Source organism: Castanea sativa, chromosome 12, assembly GCF_040712315.1.
Source record: "Castanea sativa cultivar Marrone di Chiusa Pesio chromosome 12, ASM4071231v1".
Lineage (NCBI taxonomy): Eukaryota > Viridiplantae > Streptophyta > Magnoliopsida > Fagales > Fagaceae > Castanea > Castanea sativa.
Genome location: NC_134024.1, coordinates 45,921,646 through 45,945,528, shown reverse-complemented (window position 1 = coordinate 45,945,528; position 23,883 = coordinate 45,921,646). Strand labels below are relative to the sequence as shown.

Below are 23,883 nucleotides of genomic sequence, written 5' to 3'. Positions count from 1 at the left end.
ATCTCTTAAACTATTCGTCCATGTGCAACTGCCTCACATGGATAGGCACAAAACAAATGAAAAAGGAACTTCATGACACTATTTTCCTATTGTATATACAAGTTGCTTGATGTTTAATACTAGAAGATATAATTTCATTTTGCCTCCACGGCTCCACCGCTTAGCCAATTGTCTCAAAGAAAAACAGAAGAATACAATGGATAATCATGCAAAAATTTCATTTTCACTAATCTCTATTTTTCTTCTTCCATTAGAAAATTTTATACACTAATCATACTTAGCACAACTACATTTAGGGGCGGTTGGATAACGCTGTTCTAATAACGTTGTTTATATTTTTTGATAATACATGTGGGTGAAAAAGCGTGTGAAAATACGTGTAATTTTGTTTAAAAACTGAAAACATATGTTTAAACACATATTCCAAATAGGTCCTTAACCACTAAACAAATTATCTATAATGTCATTTTCACTATTTTCTAAGGCTATAAACGAGTCAAGCCGTTCATGAACAACTCAGGCTTGGCACGATAAAAAGCTCATTTATGTTCATTTGTTTACAAATAAGCCAAACTTGAGTCTTAATTTTAGGCTTATTTGATAAACAAGTTGAGATCAAGAAAAAAAAAATTGTTCGTGAACAAGCTCGTGAGCAATAGAGATCGATACAAAACATGCCGAGCTTAACCTTATTTATAGCTTGATATATGTTTACTAAATATTCTAATTATTATGACATTACACATATGTTTTAGAATGTTAATTTATAACTTGTTTATTCATATATATTTTGGAATATTAATTTATTTAGATTTGTGAAGATTATAGCTGTACGAATGACAAATGTGGATGTAAAAATTGTATTTTGAACAGTTACTCAAGCTATAGACAATAAATGATGATGGATGGATTTAATTATGTAAAGTTGTAATGTGAACAAATTCTAATCGCGGGTGTTAGAAGTATGATAAAATGAGTATATTATATACGTATATATATATATATATATATATATATATGTATGTATGTATATATGTTTACTTGATTTTTGGTGATATAAGCATTTGATGATGCAATTTTTTTGGTTCCCAAGCTAAAAAACTTGACTTGAGCTCGAGTTTGAATTTGATATTAAACTCGAACTTGGCTTGACTAATTAAACAAGCCAAGTCAAGCCCAGTTCAAATTTTTTGGCATTCTCATAAGCTTAAGTTTAAACATTATTTTTAGGTTTGTTTCAAACTTAGGCTTGAACATTTAATTTTTATTGACAAGTCAAGATTAAACGTATACTATTCGACAAAAGTTGACTTGTTCACTACTCTACCATTTTTTAAATATATCAACAATATCCAAACGAAGCTACCTAATCTTTACCCATAAAAGATTTTAAAAAAAAATGTTTTTAATCATTGTAACAAGGTCCCACCTCCACCACACAGCCATGGTTCTTCGCATCCCATTTTCACGAGATTGCCCTTTAGTTTTATTTTATATATATATAAATATAATTTTTATTTTATATATGGTTTGTTTGGTGGGAGAGAAATTTGAAGTGTGGGTTGTGAATTGTGAATTGTTACGAGAAAAAAAAGGAGTTGGAACCGAGGTAGGTTTGTCTAGTACTTTTGGTGTTTTTATATTTATAAAACAAATAAAATACTATTATAGCTAAAACTATTTCTGCTAGATAATAATTGTTGGTTGGACACGTTAATAAAGAAGTGGTATTATTAGGTATGTCGATGATGAGGTGGCATGATCAAGGACTTGTGATTGGTTGTATTGAATCGTAATGTGCGCTGCTATTTCGCAAAAACTCGTTGACACCATGTCGATTACGCGTAGAAATGCAGTCCCGAAAAATGAAAAAAGACTACCACCAACACTTTGTTTGAGTCATGTCAGATTAATATATTTAGCATTTTATTAAAATTAATAGTAGATCAATTACCTTTCAATATATATATATATATATATATACATATATTTTAATAATAGATCAATTACCTTTCAATATATATATATATATATATATATAAATATATACACATACATAAATATATTGAGCATTTTATTGTACATCTAGATGTTTAGTGACATAAATTTTCTAATTATTGAGGTAATGTAATGTTAGTATGTTAGATAATGATAATTTTTTTCCCCTTTGTAGATGTTAAGAAATTCAATATATAAAGTTTTTTTTGAGCGTGCAATGGCTTTTTTTAGCCAAGAGAAAAAACTATTGTTTTTATTATATATATATAATTTTTATTTTGAAAATTTAATTTATAAGTAAATAAAACAATTTGAAAATTAAAAGGAAGGTGATCCTATTTTTTAGGTAATGTTTTAGTTGAAGTTAGAGTTTCATTTTTTTTAAAGAGGTGCTACGTCCACAACATTTTTACAACAATTTTATAACAAATCATAGGTGGTTAGTTGTTATAGGTTCAAATTTGAATCTAACACTAAGATTACTTTTTTGTCCCAACAATAACAACCAGTAACAACTTGCCACTTAGAATTTGTTGTAAAAATGTTGTAAAAATGTTGTGGACATATCATTTCTTTTTTTTTTAAATTGTCTTCTAATTTTGTCTTTACTTAAATATAGGAGTGTAAGGGTATTTTTGAACTAAAAAATAAAAAATCTAAACAGAAAAAATCTCTTAAGTAATAGTATAGGTTAGCCTCATCACACGCGCTTTGCGTGTGTGATAAAGTTTTTTTTTTAAGTGGTCTTATTTTGTAAAAAAAATTATTATTTTTATTATATATATATAATTATTATTTTAAAATTTTAATTTATAAATAAATAAATTTAAAAATTAATAGAATAGTGAACTTTCACAACGTTAGGTATGTACCGCGCCTTGTGTTGTGGGTACTAAAATCTTTTATTAGTACTTTTCGGAATAATCGTAGGTGCGCGCGTGGAAACTGCATAAAAGTCAATTTTGGCGTGTGAGCTGTGGAACTTTCAAGTCCTGTGCGGAGAAGAATTCCAATTCCTTTTGACTCCTGTTTTCATGTGTTAGAAAGTTCCAAATAATGGTACAAGAGAAATGATATGTCCACAATATTTTCATAACAAATTCTAAGTGGTAGGATGTTACTGGTTGTTATTATTGGGGCAAAAAAGTAATCTTAGTGTTAGATTCAAATTTGAACTAATAACAACTAACCACCTATGATTTGTTGTAAAAATATTGTGGACGTAACACGTCTCTTAGTATAAATTAGTAAATTACATCATTTCTTCTTGTAAGTTGTTAAAATTAGCAAGATGCTACGTCTATAATATTTTTACAATAAATTATAGGTAGTTAGTTATTATTAGTTTAAATTTGAACTTAACACTAAGATTACTTTTATACCCAATAATAACAACCAGTAACAACCTGTCACTTAAAATTTATTGTAAAAATATTATGAATATCTCATTTTTCAATTATTTACTCTCGTGGTGTGTTTATACATAATTTTTTTTTTTTTTTTTTTTTTTTTTTTTTGAGAAACGTGTTTGTACATTCTTTATAGCATACACAAATTTTTGTATTAAAATTTAAGTGTAATTTTCGCGTGTCGTGTAAAGCAATATGTTACCTTTTCTACTCTTCCTATTGTTTCTCCCACCACATTACTTCACTCACTCTTTGAATCAAGAAGGCCTGTTTCTTGAACGAGTCAAGCAAAGCCTCTCAGACCCAAGACAGTCCCTCTCTTCATGGAACGACCGAGACGACACTCCATGCAACTGGACTGGCATCAGGTGCAACAACTCGACTCGCCGAGTCGACTCAGTCGTCCTCTCCAACATGGGACTCGAAGGCCCATTTCCCACCTTGCTTTGCCGACTCCCTTCGCTCTCTTCACTCGCTCTCGACAACAACTACATCAACGGTTCCCTCCCCGTTAATATCTCCACGTGTCAAAATCTGAAGTTCCTTAACCTGTCCCTGAACGACTTGGTGGGTCCCATCCCGGCCACTCTGTCTCAGATCCCATATCTCCGGACTTTGGACCTTTCAATTAACAACTTTTCGGGCGAGATTCCGGCGAGTTTCGGAGAGTTTCGTCAACTCGAAACGCTCAACCTCGGGAATAATTTACTAATTAGACATAACCTTGATTCGCTGATCAATATACAAGAAGAATCGAAACTGATTTCATTGGGAAACGTTTTTACTCTGAAAGTGCTTCAGCTCGCTTATAACCCGTTCATACCGAGTCGGATACCGAGTCAACTCGGAAACCTGAGGAATCTCGAGGAACTCCATCTCAGTGGGTGTAGTCTCATAGGTCCGATTCCGGACAGTCTCGGCCGGCTGACTCGCCTGAGAATACTCGAGTTGACCTATAATAATCTCACTGGATCAATCCCCAGCTCAATCACACAGTTGAAAAGCATAGTCGAAATCGAACTGTATTCTAACAAGCTCTCCGGCGCGTTACCTTCGGGGTTGTCGAACTTGACAACGTTGTCGAGATTCGACGTGTCGAGGAACCAGTTGTCCGGGACGATCCCGGACGAGTTGTGCGAGTTAGAACTGGAGTCACTGAACCTGTCCGAGAATCGCTTCGAAGGGTCTGTACCAGAGATCATAACTCGTTCAACAAAGCTGTACGAACTGAAACTCTTCAACAACACACTCACTGGCTCACTGCCCAGTGAACTCGGGAAGAACTCACCGTTGAAGGCCATTGACATTTCCTACAATGGATTCTCTGGAGAAATCCCAAAATATTTGTGTGAAAAAGGTGCTTTAACACACCTTATTTTGATGTACAATTCATTTTCGGGTGAGATTCCAGAGAGTTATGGAAATTGTAAGAGCTTATACCGGGTTCGGTTAAAGCAGAACAATCTTTCGGGTTCAGTACCCGAAAGTTTCTGGGGCTTACCCCATGTGTACCTTCTTGAGCTTGAAGATAACTCACTGTCTGGAAACATTTCTAGACTGATATCCGGTTCTTATAATTTAACTCAGTTGTTGATCTCGAAAAACCAGTTTTCGGGGTTGATACCTGAGGAGATTGGGTCACTGAACAATCTTTTTAAGTTCTCGGGGAGTTATAATAGGCTTACTGGTCCAATTCCTGGGAGTTTTGTGAAGTTGAGTGAATTGGGTAAGCTTGATCTTAGCAATAATGAGCTTATCGGCAAAATTCCTGAGGGAATTCAAGCTTGGAAGAGGCTCAATGAGCTTAATTTGGCAAACAACAGGTTGTATGGTGAGATCCCAAGTGAAATTGGGAGCTTACCTGTGCTTAATTATCTTGATCTTTCTGGGAATCACTTGTCCGGCAAAATCCCAATTGAATTGCAAAATTTGAAGCTCAATACGCTTAATTTGTCGAATAATTGGTTGTCCGGGGACCTCCCTCCACATTATGCGAATGAGAATTATAGGAATAGCTTTCTGGGAAATCCAGGGCTGTGTGGTTACCTTCCTGATCTTTGTCCTAGTGTAGGTGGAGGTAAGAAAGAGGAGAATCTGTGGATTTTCGGATCAATCTTTATGCTTGCGAGCATTGTTCTGATTGTTGGGGTTGTTGTGTTCTATTGGAAGTACCGAAGTAACTGGACTTACAAGGAGAACAAGAAAAGGGCTATGTCGAAGTGGAAGTGGAAGTCGTTCCATAAGCTCGGTTTTAGTGAGTTTGAAATTGTGGATTGTCTCAATGAAGAAAATGTGATCGGTAGTGGAGGTTCCGGAAAAGTTTATAAGGTTGTGCTTAGTAATGGTGAGACAGTGGCGGTAAAGAAACTATGGGGTGGAAAAAAGAAAGGAGATGGCAGTGTTGATTCAGAGAAAGATTGGTTTGAAGCTGAAGTTGAAATATTGGGAAGGATTCGGCACAATAATATTGTGAGGTTATGGTGTTGCTATGACACTGGGGATTGCAAGCTTCTGGTTTATGAATACATGCCTAATGGGAGCTTGGGAGATTTGTTGCACAGTGGCAAGGGAGGATTGTTGGATTGGCCAACAAGGTATCAGATTGCTCTGGATGCCGCTGAAGGGCTTTCTTATCTGCATCATGATTGTGTTCCATCTATTGTCCATAGGGATGTGAAATCAAACAATATATTGATAGATGAAGAGTTTAGGGCTAGAGTTGCGGATTTTGGAGTTGCTAAAATAGTTGCAGCAGTCAGCAGAGGGGGAGAACCAATGTCTGTGATTGCAGGCTCTTGGGGTTACATTGCTCCAGGTTTGTTAACATGTCACTTGATCACTCACCGATTTATTTTGCTATGCTGAATTGAGCACTCACTACTATCATTTATTAGTTTTTATATTCTTGGTTTCATATTGTGAAATAACTTATATTTCATTTTATCATGTAGCCCGTTCATACATACCATAAGCTCTGTAATTTGTTTGACTAGACTAGTGATTGCGAAAATTATTGGTATAGTCCCTGCAGTATGCCAATATGCCCACTTAAATGGTTCTCATCCACTTTAAAATCACTGTCTGCAATAGGATTTAATAAATTTTAAGCCGCTGGCTTGTTTCTAATTCATTCTGCTTTGATTTGAACCTGATGCAGAATATGCTTATACACTTCGGGTGAATGAAAAGAGCGATATCTATAGCTTTGGGGTGGTCATATTGGAGTTGGTCACAGGTAGACGCCCAATTGATCCAGAGTTTGGGGAGAAAGACTTGGTGAAATGGGTGTCCACCACCATAGATCAGAAAGGAATCGACCATGTAATTGATCCTACACTTGAATCTAAGTACAAAGAAGAGATCAGCAAGATTCTTGACATCGGCCTTCTTTGCGCTGGCTTACTTCCTATTAAACGCCCTGCAATGCGAATAGTGGTTAAATTGCTGCAGGAAGCAGGGGCAGGAAATAAATCCAAGAGTGTTCACAAGGACGGGAAGTTCTCCCCTCATTACCAGGAAGATGCCTCTGATCAAGGAGGTACAGTTTAAATGTCCTTATGTGATGTTTGGTTTCATGGGAAAAGGAACAGAAAGTAACAAAAGATTGAGAGAGATTTGAGTTCCACATAGTATGTCCACTCTGAAAAAGAGGGTAACCATTGGAGTATGTAGAAGTCTAAGATTGTCTAGTTCTTTGTTTTTGTCTATATTGAAAACACCAAAAAGCTAAAATCTCTTTAGTAGGTTTAGATAATTTTAGCATTCCAATCTGAATGATGTCTTAAATTTCCGACTGTAACGATTACTGTAGCAGCTTTTCATGGTTTTTGTTTGGTGGTTTGAACGTGCAAACGTAAAAAATGTCAAACGTTGAGACATGCTTTTCAATTAGGAACAGGTCGGATACTTTTGATTGGTGAACTTCGGCAAAATTCTTAGTTTTTAATGTATGATTTAGATGGTCCCGCTGCTATGTTTTTGTAGTGTGTAATCACTGTGGAAATTCCAACTGGCGGAAAAGTAAGAAGCTTGTTTCATTGAACTATTTTAAAGTGTTTGTCAGTTTGTGTAAATAAAAATGGTAAGATGGAGACCAAAATGTTGACCCGGAAGTTATGTTTAGAGTTGGATAGCTTTTTTTTTTTTTTTTTTTTTTTTTTTTTTTTTTTTGAGGAGGTAGAGTTGGATAGCTTGGTTAGCAATGAATGTCGTAGGCGCACTTTAAAAAAAGAAAAAAACTCACTGTGTTCCATAGCCAACACTCATTTGTAATACCTCACTGTGTTAAGTATAAGGCATTCTATGCTCATAGTTAAAAATAAAAGGTTTTATATACATGCAAGCGGTTCACCATAAATATGGGAGAAGGAAACACCACATCACTGTATTTTAGAATACTTGATAATTTTTCATACTTAATAGATATAGTACTTAAGTGTTGTTCTTTTAAGTTCTTAAAAATTAGTCATGTGACTACTTAATTAAAAAATATACTTCTATTTTCATGGGAAAAAATTCACATGAGAATGAAAGTGTATTTTTTAGTTAAGTAATCACATAACTAAATCTTAAGAGAATAATCTAAGAAACATCACCTAAATTATTATGCCTAGGTTTTGTCATTTAATAAATACACTTAACTCTCTTGATTAGAACATATAATATCACATGATAGAAGGCGATTATCATGGAGCTGAGACCATCGGTTAAAATTTTATCATATTCGTAAAAGAAAGAAAAAATGTATAATCTTACTATGTTTGCATGGGTCCAATAAACTTTTATGCAACTTGATTAATGAAGCAAGATCTCAAATGATGTATAACCCAACTTTACAGGGGTTTTGGAAAAAATATTACTAGTTAATAAACTTTTTTGCACTAATTCTTTGCAAAAACAATGAGAAAATGTGGAAGCAAGATCTCAATTGTTGTATAACCCAACTTTACGGGGATTTTGAAAAGATATTACCAGTTAAGAAACTTTTTTGGTCTAATTCTTTACAAAACCATATGAGAAAATGAGGAATAATGCAATTTTTTAAAGAAACTAGCATTTAAAAAAAAAAAGCATGAAATCAGTCAATATAAGTAAATCCTGTTGCACACAGCGTGCACGTACAGTCATACATACACTATGTACAACAATCACTGAGTGAGTGATGATGTCTTTCCCCTTTTCAAATTTAAATTGACCAAATTGTAACATTTAAAAATTATGTGACCATTGCATCTTTGATTAGACCCTATTAAACTAAAAACTCTTAGTATTAATGCATAAATATAAGAAAATCATAATCGTTAAAAAAATGAAAGAAGCAAGTGATGAATTTTTTGGATTTGAATACCATTTGGCACCCTATTCCGGAATAGAGTGCTGAATTAGGCACTTTGTGTATCATAAGGTAATTTGACCAGGTGCTGATCAATTTTTTTTTTTTTTTTCAAAATTTTGAGGTTTTTTTTTTCTTGTTTTTAAAATTTAAAATTTTATATATATATAAAGAAAAAACTCTTTCAGACTCAAACACTCATAATATCTTCAAAGGGTAATGATTGGTTCTAGAGTTTAATTGCAATGGATCCATTTAGATGATGCCATATGTCTATTGTTGGACACGTGTCATCATTTAAATGAGTCCAATGTGATTGAAAATTGGACCCAATTCGAGTCCATTTTAAAAAATAAGTTTCCATACTTTTAAGAAACTCTCTATAAATAGGAGGAAGAGGTAATTAAAGTGTGAGTTTTAGAAATAAGTGAAAAAAGTTATGTTTTTTGCTTTCTATCTTAAGCTTTTTAGCAAATAATCTTCTTCTTTTTTTCTTTTTTTTTTTTTTTTTTTTTTTATAAAAGAAACTAGCTTTTAGCTTTTTGTAACGGATTTAACATAAAATTGATCAAAGGCGTAAATGCACTTTTAGTTCCTACATTTTGACCCGATTTTTATTTTGGTCCCTACATTTTATTTTTACCACTTTTAGTCCTTAAACCAATTAACGCGTGACATTTAAGTCCTTACCGTCACCCAACTAACAGAAAATGCTGACATGGCTGACAGTACAGTAAAATAATAATTAAAAAAATCTATTTTGGCATTAAAAAATTACCACGTCATAATTTAAATTAAATTTTTTTTATTAATTTTAATTAAATGAAAAAAACTAAAAAAAAAAAATCAAGCCCACCCGATACAGATCAAAACACCACAATCCCAGATCACAACTCTCTGAAACTCTCCTGTCTCAACGGTGCTTGTGGGTTTTGTGTGTGATTTTGTTTGTACTTGTTTCTTTTTCTTTTTTGTTTTCTTCTTTCTTCTTTCTTTTTCTTCCCCAGATTGGTCTCTCAGTTTCTCCACCTCCATTCTTTCATTTTCTTCTTTCTTTCTTTCTTCTTCTTCTTTCTCCCTCTATCTTGGTGCTTAGCCTTTTTGAAGTTTGAACTCTCTTTATCTCTTGATTTTGCTCAAACCCAAACCCAAACCCATATGTCTCAAGCTCCTCTCTCAAATCAATGGGTCTCTCTCTTTGGCATTTTTTTTGTGGGTTTTTGTGCATATGGTGTTGCCGACTTGCTGTGGTGAGGTGGAGGGCGTGGGTTTGTGAGGATCGGCGTGGTGGAGGTCTGAGCTTGTGGATCTGTGTGGTGGAGGGTGTGGGTTTGTGGTGATCAATGTCTGTGGTGCAGTTTTGGTAATGGCACAGATCAGAGTTTGGGTCGGTCAGTAATGGGTTGCATGATTGTTCGGTGGTTGGATCAGTAATAGTTGGTGGTTGGATTGAAGTTTGGTGGTGGGTTTCAGTGGCTGAGATTAGAGTTTGGTGGTGGGATTCGTTCACAGATTGGAGTTTGGTGATGGATTTCGTTCTCAGATCGAAAAGGAATGGTGCCTAGACTCGCTGAGTTTTTTTTTTAATCAGATTTGGGTGGGATAGTTTGCTCTGATGGGTTTGTGTGGGTAGTGGATGGGTTTATTGTTTTGGATTTGTGGTGGATAGTTAATGGTTTTGTGGCAGATTCCGATGGATTTGTGGTTATGATTTGAGGGTAGTCACGAGTCAGGAAAGAAAATTTTGTGTTTAGGTTTCTGTTTTTGAGTTCTTTGATCTGGGTTGGAGTTCTTGTTTTCTTCATGTTCTTCCCAAGTTTTTTTTTTTAATTATTCATTTAGTTAAAATTAATAATTTTTTTTTAAAATTTAGATGTTGATGTGGCAATTTTTTAATGCTAAAATAGATTTTTTTAATTATTATTTTACTGTGTCGTTAGCCACATCAGCATTTTCTGTTAGTTGAGTGACGGTAAGGACTTAAATGTTACGCGTTAATTGGTTTAGGAATTAAAAGTGGTAAAATGAAAATGTATGGACTAAAATGGAAAAAAGTCAAAATGTAGGGACTAAAAGGGCATTTACGCCTTGATCAAAACTATGTCTTTTGATAAATACTATGCAAATAATCAACCGAAAATAAGTAAGTTCCTAAACTAACGAGGATTCTCTTTTGTAAAAATGTTGTTATTGTTTTAGTACATCAATTCACCCTTTCACTCCAACCACCAAAATCCATGAAATATTTCTAAGGAAAACACCATTTTCACCATCAATTATCACCATCCCAACAAATCAAGCTAACTAAAATCAAACATCTTCTTTTAAAAAAAAAAAAATCATAACTTACAAAATTTCCTACAAATCTTCTTTTACACATTCATAGTGTTAGATTGTGAATTGTGATTGTTTGTGGGAGAACCTAGAGCTAACAACAAACACACTGATCAGTGGAGAGTCAAGTGATGAACAGTTCACCATCAACAGCATAATTGAAGAAGTGTATTCAAGTATAACCTTCTGCGCTCAAATTTTAAGTTATTTCTTTCTTTAATAAAATAAAAATCTAAACGTCATGGTTTCCTTTTCAAAACCTACCAAGTACAGTAATTCAACCAAAAGTGGTTACGTAATTAGATGATTGCAATGAAGGTGAGCTGGCCGGTTAGCACTGCTATTCGTCAAGGAGACGGAGGCCAAGGCAACTATGTTAGGCACTATGCCAAACTGAGTAAGAAGTATTTTGGCTATTGGAGGGTCAAGGTTTATGACCACCATGAAGAATGAAAGATTAGGAAACATTCTCATTTTGAAAAATGATTGTAGCCTGGTATGGGCCCATCCTAGTCGTGGGCCGAGGCCCACGGAGTATGCCACTAACTCAAGGAGGATCCCAGATTGCTAAACGACATTCTTGAGGCATTAGAGAGACAAAGTAAAGGTTTTTAGACTAAACATCGAGGAGATTGAGGCAACAAACTTGGCTAATGAGGAAGAAAGCTCTATCTAAGTGAAACTAGGTGCCCCACTTAGAGAATTCCATGATGTCTTTGCTTAGCCACCAAACTAAGACATGCTAGGCTTAGGCGCATATATTGTAGTACACAAAATTCCAATAGAAACCAAGTGCACACATATAAAGGCAAATCCTCCAACATCTGAAACTACACATAATTCGTACAATCAAAGAAGAGGTTACGAAACAAAGAAAGATGGATAGGTTACTTAGTGGAGTATTGGGATTTGAGTAAGGATAGTCCTAAGGACAATTTCCCCTCTCTCTCCCCTAAGCTTGGCCGATTACGGGTGTATTTAGATACCGCTTATTTGCTAAAAACTGAAAACACCGTAACAAAATAATTTTTAAATATATGAATAGTACTATGATACCCAAATTTATATTAAAATTTTTGTTTGGATGACTTTTGTGAGTCCGTAAAAAGTGTTATGGGATCCACATTTTTTTCAATAGAACGCACAAACGCTATCCAAACTTACACTACATCATCCAACTTAATTGCCGCTACTAAGATCACACCTGTAAGGTTTTCCTATTTTCGTTAGCAGCCCCTTGAAATGGGTATGTTGTATGGTTTTCAATCGGATGGATCTAGCTAAAATGGCTGAGTATACTTCGTGTTTAGATTTGGATGTTTAGTGCTAAAAGAGGGTCCAAAAAATATTCAGTTTCCAACACTTGTCCAAACCCGTGACCCAACCCACCACCCGATGACCAACCCGCAAATAAGTACATGTAGAGTTGAGGAAACCCCATGGTCAAAGCATTTGCTTCTCATGGACAAAATGGTATACAAAATGCCAAGGATATAGGTACACCATGATGAAATTTGTATTTCTCCACTACTTCCCTCATCTAAACTGGGTCCATGTATTTCTCCAATCAGTCAATTTCTTCCTAAAACCCTGGCCGACTGACTCGTTTTTTAGATAAACAGATAAAGATTTTATTGAAATGAGTAAAAATAGAAACTAGGAGCTGCCCTCAGCAAAATTATTATAGCTCTGAGCTCTCCACCATTTTGCTCTGCTTGTACTTAACTACCCTTTTCTTCACTTTTTTCCCCTTTGGTTTATTTTAATCATTAAGCTATTAAAAAAATGATTTACACAAACATTTGAAACCGATTATATCCATTAATTTGAGTTCCAAGTTAAACATCTGATTAAGACTTTATAAACCAGACAAAAGGGAATTTGGACTTTCCTTTAGATAATTTGATAGTTGGGAAGGGGGAAATTCAAAGCTGTATAGATTTTCTTCTCTATGGGCCAATCAAGATTCTAAAAAATGAGCCCACCTAAAGATTTTCTACTCTTCTTCTTAACATTGACTTCTTCAGCACCATCCAACACCAAATTCATGTACTCATCAAAGCCTTATAGGGCACAAAAATTTACATTTGAATAAATTTACATTTATTCACTTAGAATTGTAAAAGATGCTAGAAATTCAGGGTGATCTCAGCATTTTAGCTAAAGTTCAACATGTAGATATGGCACTAAATATGGTGCAATTATGGCCACTTTGCCAATTTCAGTTGGAATAGACATCTTTTTATGCATGACAAATAAGGTGCAATTATGGAAATCAAATCTCACTCAACAACCAAGATTAGAAAAACTCCAATGTTCATTGATCTAAGAAATCTATAGAATCTTGATCCTAATAAATAAAAGGTAAAAATACAAAACTGACCCTCTAACTCTCATTCTTTTTCATTTCAATCCTCTAACTTTCAGTTTTGTCAATTAAGTCCTCTAACTTTCAATTTTTGTCAATGCAAGCTTCCGTTAAACCCTGTAACTAGGCTACTGTTAACTTTCAACTTTTTTTTTTTTTTTTTCGGAATTAAAAGAAAAAAAAATTGTAAAAAAAGAAAAAAACAAAAAGAAAACTACACAAAAAACTCTCCAAGAAGTTCCCTAATGACTCACTTTTCCCATTTCCCAAAGAACTCTCCAAGAAACCTTCACCCCCTCACCGCCATTGCCATCGTTTTCAAGATCCAAAATCACCTAAGCCAACTGCCGAAACTCACTACCATTCCTTGTTTTGGGCTTGGTAGTGGTTTTGGGTTGTGGGTTTTGCAGACTGCATCGGCGACCGCCATTGCCATCGTTTTCAAGATCCAAAATCACCTAAACCAACTGTCGAAACTCACTGCTATTCCTTGTTTTGGGCTTAGTAGTGGTTTTGGGATGTGGGTTTGTAGGCTGCATCGTCGACAGCTAGGTGTGGTCCATGGGTTGTGGGTTTGGTTCTTGGGTTTTCTTTGGGTTTGATCTTGTGTTGATTTAGTTCATGGGTTTGTCATGATTGATCTGGAGTGAACTGGAGTTTGGGTTCATGGGTTGCGGTGTTGATCTAAGTTAATCTTGTTGATCACGGTGGTTGTTGGTCACTGTGGTGGTTGTTGGTCTGGGTTGATGGTCACATTGGTGGTTGGTTCAGTTTGGCATAGTGGTGGCGGGTCGTTTTTAGATTTGATTGTGGTGTGGTGGTGATTGTGGTTGGTTGTGTGGCTAGTTGTGTGGTGTACTTGAGGCCTTTGAACCCACCAGAATTGACCACATTTTGAAAGCCAACCATTTGCCTTTGGGATCTTGGAGCATTTCCCATCTTTTCTTCCACTGACATCATTTTATTAAGGGGAACACGTTTTTGAATTTTTTTTTTAGCATCTTTATTACTTTTGTTGTTGGGCAGGTGGGTTCTTCAAATTGTAGATCCCACCAGACTGTAGCAACAGAGAGATTGAAAGCTCTTTTAGGATCACGTGGTGATGCCATTCACTTGCAATATGCCATTCCAATTTTTTTTTCTTTTAATTCCGAAATTAAAAAAAAAATGAAGTTGAAAGTTAACGGCAACTCACTGAGGTTTAACGGAATCTTACATTGACAAAAATTAAAAGTTAGAGGAATGAATTGACAAAACTGAAAGTTAAAGGACTGAAATGAAAAAAAGTGAAAATTAGAGGGTTAGTTTTGCATTTTAGTCCTTTAACTTTTAGTTTTGTCAATTTAGTCCTCTAACTTTTAGTTTTTCATATCACTAAGAAATTCCACCTATTTTAGCATGACAATTATTGAAAAAATCTTAAGACATTGCCTAGCATTCTCACCTGACTAAAACAATGTTCATAAGAATTTCATGAATCATTTCACTCAGAAATTCCAACTACTTTAGCATGACAATTCTTGAACAAATCTTAAAGACATTGCCTAGCATTCTCACCTCCTTCATCAAATGTATCAATCATGAGCTTAAACCTTTGATTACCCCAAAACATTCTAGATGTGTACCACTAAAATTTTGTCACTTCAATTTCAAACGCTGTGGCACTACTCAAATTTAATTTTCCCTAAAAATTAAATATGGTTCTAAAGCTAAAATAGCACTAAATGTCTAAATCTCAAATTCTACAATGTAAATTGGAACTCAAAACATCATCTACAGTGTGATAAAATAACCACTAAACCCCTAGTAAACCTTTCTTTACCCCCAAAAACTAACCACAAAGCAAATCAAACAAGGGTGAAAATTATAAATTTGATAACATGTAAACATTAAGACTTGTTGTTTACCATTATGCCAAAGGGTTTAGTTTACCTCCAATACTTTTTTAACTAAACATGTCATTTTATTTATTTATTTATTTTTCTTCAGAAAGTCATATCCTTTGTTGTAAATATGCAATGACAAGTGGTAGTGGGTTTTAATCCTCACATTTTATTTAGTTAGTTAGTAGATGATGTGACGGTCTCTCATTAAAACAAAATGAGATTTTTTTTAAACAAATACGTAATTCAAACCTCATGCCAAAATATCAATTAATGTCATATTTTGCCAATCATATAAGGAAATTTGGTCTTTATCCTTAGGATAGTAAGAAAAAATAACTTTTGTATCTACAAGAAGAAAGTATAGTATAGCTTTGTTAAAGAACGATTCAAACCATAGATTATTTATTGATTTGCAGTTTATTGACTGTTTTGTAGCGAATTAGAAATGATTTAGGACTTCTTTTAATTAGGTTTGAATGACAATTGTTTTTTTTTTTTGTTGAGCAAAACACGTTATTTAAGCTTCTCAATAATACTTCATCCTAAAAAATGGCTTCTTAATTGATGCAAGGTTTATGTTGGAATGTTAGTTTAGAAAATTTACATTTATACTTTTAAAGTGTTGCGCAGCACCAAAAATAAAATGAGTCGCCCCAAAATAATTATAAAACACGTTACTGATCCAAAATAGAAGAACTAGTCTGTATAACATAAAATAATTATATTTCACTGTTGTTTTTTCATTTGGTTAAGGTTGCACCAATGGTGAGAAAATCCTCTCCCAAATCCACCTTTTGTAATACACTGAAGGTGTGTTTATTTAGAGCTAAATTAGAATAGATGGAAAACTTTAGAAAAAAAATAGGAAGAGAAACATTTTCGGAGCATGTTTGATCGAGTGGGGAGAAAAAAAAAAATGGTTGAGTCCAAATGTTTTCTCTCTGAACCCACCAAAATAAGAGAAAAGTTGGGAGGAAAAATACGTTGACTGAATGACAAATGATTTTTTTTTTTTTTAGCCTTCGGCTTCACCTTGCTGCTTCTATACTTCACTGGGCCCTGGATATGGTTTTTATTTTTTACTATAATTTGGGTCACTAATTTTTTTTTTTTTGCTTGTCACTTTTTTTGTTTTAATTGTGCACCATTTTTTAATATATAAATAAATTTATGCAAACTCATTTTTTCCATCCCTCCACTTTTCCACTCTCAACCAAACAAAAATGAGAAAAATTAAAATTTTTTTATCCTCTTACTTTTCTATCCTCCCACTTTCCAACCCTCCAACCAAACGAACCCTAAGAGGAGACCATCTTGTCTGCACCTTCAAAGCAATGACCAAAATTGAAACATTCCTCATTGTTGGAATGTCTATGATTTCAAATCCTCTCCCTCACTTAGGATATATATACATACATTTAAGTATAAACATAATACCAAGCCCATGTCCCTTTCTGTTAAACAGATCTAATGCTTCCAGACTTATATTTAAGGAGTTTTTTTTTTTTTTTTTTCGAGGAAGATATTTAAGGAGAGTTAATTGCCCAACAATTGTAAAGAAATCGAATGATTTGAATGAAAACAAGGGAATTAACATTACAATCTAGCATTGTGAATAAAAGGTCATTTTCAAGATGTCAATTAAAGTGACTCAAACAGTACAGGTTTAGATTCAAAACCATTCATCCAAAACAGAATTATCCTCATAAAATTTAAAGTGATGAAACTGCCTAACAATTGTACCAAATTAAAACAAACAAAATTATGGCACCAAGTTTACTCATCCTCCTGGCTGCGCAACCTAGCCAGCTTGTTGGTGACAACAACATCCAACTGTGCTGCACGCTCAACAATCTCCTTTCTCTTCCGGGTTGATATGTTGTGTGCTATCTCAGCACAGTAGGTCCTAAAATTACATCAAGAAGTAAATAATAAGGGAGAAAATTCAAACCAAGAGAAGGAAAAAGAGATTGCAGGCATATGAAAGTAAAAAAGTGCTAATATTACCTGTTGTGCATCATAAGAAGTTCCAGCTCCTTGACATTGTGCACAACAAATTTCTTAAATCCATTGGGAAGAAAGTGGCGAGTCTTCTTGTCTGAGCCATAACCAATATTTGGCATCAGAGCACATCCTTTGAACTTCCTCCTGACACGTGAATCAATACCCTTAGGCCTTCTCCAGCTTGGCTGCCATCCACAAATACATTTAAAATATGTTAGCATTCATAGATCCATATAGTTATTAACATGCAACATAACCACAACAACATTCAGACTCATGACTTACGAGCAAGTATGTGACAAAACTATTTAACAAGTCATGATTCTCCAGTCAAGAACAGATTTAAATAAAATATTGGTCTTAAACCTAAACATTCAGTGCCAAGCAGGAAGACCAAGGTCTGTTTCAGCTTCAAAATAGAAATTTGTATCATTTTATTATCCTAATCTACAATTCTAATCTTAGCCCATTAGTTCATTAAAATGCAACAACTGCAATAAAATACTAACATATCAAATAACTCAGGAGAAAATAAATTGAACCAGCAGAACTCCCTACCAAAGGCCACCAAGAATGTACAGGCCTACTGCTATATATCACAACAAAAACATTATCTATTTCAAAGAAATCCAGATAAAGAGCTAGATTTCCAGATCCCAAGAAACAATATTAATGCATCAGCCCTCATGGGGAGTCTCCTTGTGTAGATTACCTAAAGCTAACATCAACAACCCTAGAAAAAATAAAGCCAACCTGAATGGAAATCTTTACTTGGTTTTCCACATACAACATTTAAAGAGTTCTACAATTCTGAGCTCCTTTCTTTCCAAAACTGAGACCAAAAAAGAAGGTCCTTGATCATGTGAAAAATGATCAAGGAAATGCAGTAAATCACTTTCATCTGGTCCTTAAAGATTCCAGAATGTATGTGAAAGTCTCCATAATCTCTGACATAGGTCGAAAAAGATCGCATCATGACTGTTTCCTTGGTTCAACTGAAGTTATGGGTAGTCCAACTCTAACCATTCAGGCAATCAGCAATATATGAACTTAGGACTTATGCCTTTACCAAACGAATTATTTGCATTTCAAAACAATCTTTTTCTTTCATAAGTAAATACTTTGTTAGATAGAGACACCCAACCATTTAGGATGTGTCCAAAAGAACAGTCTCAAATTTAAACCCACAAAAACAATAAAAAAGGAAGATGGTCCCAAAAGCCAACATCTGGTCATACAATAATCTCAAGAAAGAAAATTTAATAGAAAAAAGTGAATGATCACGAAAGAAAATGTGAAATAGCATAACAAATTTCACCATTCTACTGTCCTTTTTAAGAAATAAGCAAATCAACAAGCCAACCAATTCAACATAACCTTACACATGCTACACCAGTCCAGGTGACTATTCCTTTAAAAGGAATTTTCATTGTAAAAATCAACCTAATGCTATTGTCCACAAATACACAAAATGCAATCCATTGAACCTTCATACACCTTATACTCCTCCAAGGGAAGTTGTTAATGGTATTACCTCTCAAAGATGTGTAAAAGAAACAGACTTCAAATTTTTCCTTATGCACCAATTTCCAACAGTCTGACCTCACCCAACATTCGCCATAATTGAAAGGGAAATTAGTGTATTACAAATGAGACGAAAAGAAACAACTTCTTCCACTTCCAAATCTTGAATAGCACATTAAAAGAAATATGTTTCCAACAATGAGCATCTGTCTCCTATGATTGCACCATATCAGAGGCAAAAAAATTATCCGTGTAAACCACTAAAAGAAGCAATCCTAGCAATGAGTCCTTCCCACATCACATCAAAATCAAACCTGCCCACCACCACCACCCACTACAAACTTGATGAAACACGAAAAGCAATTGCAGTGGCTCCATACACTCTTCTCCACAGGCTCATACTGAGGGATCTTCAAACTTTGCAGAACTCCATTGACCCCAATAATATGTGCCCACAATGTATTATGCTCCTCACAATGATTCAAACTACATGATTTTCTAACACCCAACCCATCACTACTGCTAGGACAGCACACCAAATCCAAATGAACCATAGGAAATTCAGAACCCTCCACCATTCCTCCCTACATAAAGTCCCACTGTAACTTGTATATTCTATTATCACATAGGGGTATAGTAAAAAGGCAAAGGAAATAAAAAGGTAGATTATACAATGTGCTCTTCCAAAGTATGATCCTGTAATCCTAGGATGTATGGTTGCTTCCAGCTGGTTTCAACTTTTTCAATAATAAAATATCTGCATCTGATAAAGATATGGCTACTAGTTTTTAATTTCTATGCTCCCCCTAACCCTCTCTCTCTCAATTGTATTACGGCCAAACGAAAGGGCATCAAACAGCTGTCTAACAGGCATTTCATGTTACAATTTCCAAGAATGAGCATACATCAAAATATCAAGAGCATCTTTCCCTTCAGAGCAAGTACAGCCCAAGTGAATTTGAGTCATACAACTAATGTTTTGCATCACCATCTACTCATTACCTTAATGCTAGGACTTAGACACAAACAGAGGCCAAAAATACCTATGCAGGTCTCTAATCTTTAATCTTATACTCGAATGTGCAAGTTTTAAAGACTTGAAAAATGTGCCCGAAGCTGCCATAAACATTAATGGAGAAACATGTGAAAAATATACATTTGCAGAAAGCATACGATTTGTACTTAAGATTTGAACAAATGGGTCCCCGTCCAATCAATCTAAACATTGTCAAACGATGACATAATCCCAACAAACATTTGAATTAACAATTCAGACCAGAATAACACACACACACACACACACACACACACAAAAACAAACATTAAAATTAGATTAAAACAACAAAAGGGTATGAACAAAGTTGGGTAAAGAGACAACCTTGACAGAAATCTTCCTGTCACATTGTGGGCGCTTGAACTGCTTCACGCGCTTCTTAACAATCTTCTTTGTCAGCAAAGGAACAGCCATTGTTTCTATAACATCAAAAACAAAAAAACCCATATAAGGATTTACAAATATATTATCGAAATAGTTACAAAGAAATTGAAAATGATAAGAGGAAGATAGAGAGAGAGACTCACAGGTTTTGTGAAGGCTGCTATGCTACTGGTTCTGAAGAATACAAAGAGAGAGGGCTAGGGTTTTAAGTTTTAAGCGATTATATATAGGAAAGAGTCACGATTTGGTGCGGTCAGAATCACTATAAGAAATTATGTTTCGCGTTTAGGCCTAACCGGAAACACTAGACCCTTGGGGGCCTCATCCTATTAAATGGGCTTGAAGAAGGCCCAATTGGCCTCGACCAACAGTTATAAACCAAATTTTATGGAACATAAATTCTCTAAATTTTTTTATATATATATATTTTTTAATACAGGATAGAATTTTTACTTTAGTCTAATCTAAGTGTATATGTGTGTGAAACTCTCGAGTAACCATTGCACTAAGACTGTGCAATGGTATAACTTCTCTAATTTTAATCTTGATGTAATATATGTGTGCATTTCAAAAACCCAATGATCTTGAAAACACCCATATAAACCATCCAAAATCAAATAGAATATCTCGTTACTTCTAGCTAAAGATTGAAGGGAGTTTGAGAGTTCATATGGGGGAGAATCTTATTTCAAATTATGTTTTCTTTACTTCCACTAAAATATTGAATTAAAGACCAAGTAATAAGGTTCTTAAAACTATAACTTATATCTTTAAAAAAAACCTATAACTTACGAGGCTTACTAGTTCCAATTGATGATTAGTTACAGGCAACTCACAACTAAAAAGAGAAAAATCTTTACTCCATTATTTCTTAAATGTTAGGCATCTATTCCATTTTAGGATGTCCTAAAATGAAGTATTTTTTGAGGAGTCAAAAAGTAAATTCTCTAACATTCCCCTCACTTTTTTAAAAAATTCAATACCCCTGTTTCACCAAAGTTTAAAGTAATGAGGATAGTTTTGAAAACTTGTACCATGTTATCTAAAAGACAATGCAGATAGGCCTAACAAAATGGAATGGAAGGAGTATTATTTTCACAAATTTTTTTATTTTTAGTTTTCTTTTCTTTGCATGCATTTTAATTTTGTAAAAACCGAATGTTTACTTTATTTCCTTATTTCATCCAATAAATATTTTAACTTCATCTAAAGACATTATATACACGCACACACAATGAATTTCTCACGTGCATCACATGTGATCAAAAGGAATTAGAAATTCATTTAAGTATAGTTCTTCGGTGTTGTAACCTAGTTTCCTAGTTGAACCCAATCACATGATTATTTTGATCAATGTAGTAAACAATTTTTTTCCCTTGAATTATCTAAAAATTACATGCTCATAGTCTATTTCAAATATATGTACTCTGATATGATTTGTCAGAAAAAAAAAAAAAAAAAAAAACTATATGGTCAATTTTTCTAGCTCTCTAGAAAAAACTAGACGACTGTGAAATCCTTTTGCTTGGTGGTGCCTCATCGGTAGGGCTTTCGAGAGAGATTCAGAACATTATTTTATGTGATTCTTTCATTGGAAAATCTGTAAGTCTTGAGTACATTGCCATGACTAAGTTGACAGAGTAGTGGTAATGCTTTACTTTAACAAAACATGAGGATTAGAGGGTGAGTTTTTGGGTGCATATACACCATTTGCCTATATGACAAATGAAATGCGAGGTATCTAGAAACTAGAATGCAGATTGCTATTGAGGAAAAATTATAAGATATTGTGATTGAAGGAGGTGCTAAACTCTGCCTTGATGCACTGAATGGGAATGTCCAAAACTGTCATTGGAATGCAAAGATTTTGCTATCAAATGCTATGGAACTCAAAGATTTATTTTGCTAATTGTTATTTTTGTTGGGTTAAGAGAAAGTATAATATTGTAGCTCATGTTCTAGCTAAGACTGTTTCTCTCGTTTCCCCTGTTGTCAATTGTAATAATTACTCCTCTTCTTATGTGTGGGAAGCTTGGGAGAGGGATATGTTGCTTGTAGATTCTATTTGTTTGGCTGGTTAATGAAAAGGAATGTTTTTTTTTTTTTTTTTTTTTTTTTTTTTTCAAATGTGAGGTATCTGAATGGTACTTCGTTTTGAGCTAATGGCATGAGATTTTTGGACTTCGCCTAAAAAAGATATGGGCCTTGAATAAGCCCTTATAATCTCCAAGTGGATTTAGAGAACCTTTGGCCCAATGATCACTGCCAGGCTTCTTTTAAGCTTTTAGACTTCCACAGCACCATACCCCACATGACACCTTCATGAATCTATTGTGGCTAACCCACACGGCGTGCATGTAAAATGTAACGGAGTTCGCATTAATTTAGTCATGCAATTTTTTACTATTGTGTTGTGAATACATCACATTCTAAATTATTAAAAACGGACGTCATAGGTTGAATCTTTCTAGAATAAAATTGCATCCTTACATGGGATCAAGTCAATCACTTTATCCTTCTAAAATATAAAAGGTAAATCACTTTATTTTATTTTATTTGAAGAATCAGGCTGTAAATTTTATTTATAGCTTAAGAAATTAAAATCTCAGAGTTATAAAAGAATGTCTTCAGGCCGCATCTACAACCACTTTAAGTTGAGGTTTTTATTTATTTTTTTATTGTTGTTGTTGTTTATAGAACCACTTTAAGTTGAGTGGAATCATAGTGATATGGGCATAATAGTATTAGACAACATGGCATTTCCTACAACATAATAAATAATCAAGGCAATACAATAGTACGACATCATCATATAATAGAGTATCTGTAGGGGTATTGGGCCCAGTAATTTATAATGGACGGCCCAACAAGGTCTTTTGGGCTAGAAACCCAAATCCGAAAACATCAAAATAATCGTGGAGTATTTAAGTGTCCCTTACCGTCCGAGGAGTAGATTTGTCCTCGGAATGTTAAGCCGAGGATATACAGTATACGTAGAGGACAGTAGAAAGAGCGGTGGAATGTCTAAAGTAAAGCTGCTACCACCGCCCATATATTAAAAGACCCTGTAATTGATACGCTGACAATATAGATGGAAGGATGGGACCTGAGTATAGAGCTTGGAACTTGGTCCCAAATCCCAGCGGGCTTTAGGGAAGAATGGATGGGACAAGTATCCAAAAATGAGGGTCGCGGCCATAAAGTGGAAGATGATGAAGAGAAGAGGAGGAGTATAAATAGGAGGGAAGGCACGAAGAAAGGGGGAGGCTTTTTGAGAAAGAAAAAGTGTATGATAATCAATATTTGTATCCACACTTGAGAAATACTATTAGAAATTATCCTCGGAATCAGTCCGAGGAGGGATTCTCAATCTTACTCTTTGCAAACGATTCTTTGTTTTGTTCCATTGGGCCCAAAGCCCGTTCTTTTTGTGATTGTCTAAAGCCATCCTTGAAATCTAAATTATAAACCCACCCTCTACAAATTCATTGTGAAGAAAGGCCTTTCAAGCCCATTTTCCTCCTAGTCGTGGTTTGGGAACTTGAATTGTGTCCTTACAATTGGCGCCGTCTGTGGGGATTTAGTCTTCA

General features: G+C 34.5%; 2 protein-coding genes across 2 annotated transcripts; one reads left to right on the top strand and one right to left on the bottom strand.

Moving 5' to 3' along the window:
• Window positions 1-3,588: 3,588 nt before the first annotated feature.
• Window positions 3,589-7,315, top strand: LOC142618591 (uncharacterized). The gene is made up of 2 exons (XM_075791534.1): window positions 3,589-6,222; window positions 6,565-7,315. The coding sequence occupies exons 1-2, from the start codon at window positions 3,603-3,605 to the stop codon at window positions 6,954-6,956; spliced, it is 3,012 nt and encodes a 1,003-aa protein (XP_075647649.1). The 5' UTR covers window positions 3,589-3,602; the 3' UTR covers window positions 6,957-7,315.
• A 9,582-nt stretch (window positions 7,316-16,897) lies between these two features.
• Window positions 16,898-20,557, bottom strand: LOC142619700 (large ribosomal subunit protein eL32z). The gene is made up of 4 exons (XM_075792928.1): window positions 20,437-20,557; window positions 20,234-20,328; window positions 17,335-17,516; window positions 16,898-17,233 (listed from the first exon to the last, which is right to left on the bottom strand). The coding sequence occupies exons 2-4, from the start codon at window positions 20,321-20,323 to the stop codon at window positions 17,104-17,106; spliced, it is 402 nt and encodes a 133-aa protein (XP_075649043.1). The 5' UTR covers window positions 20,324-20,328; window positions 20,437-20,557; the 3' UTR covers window positions 16,898-17,103.
• Between the last annotated feature and the right edge of the window lie 3,326 nt (window positions 20,558-23,883).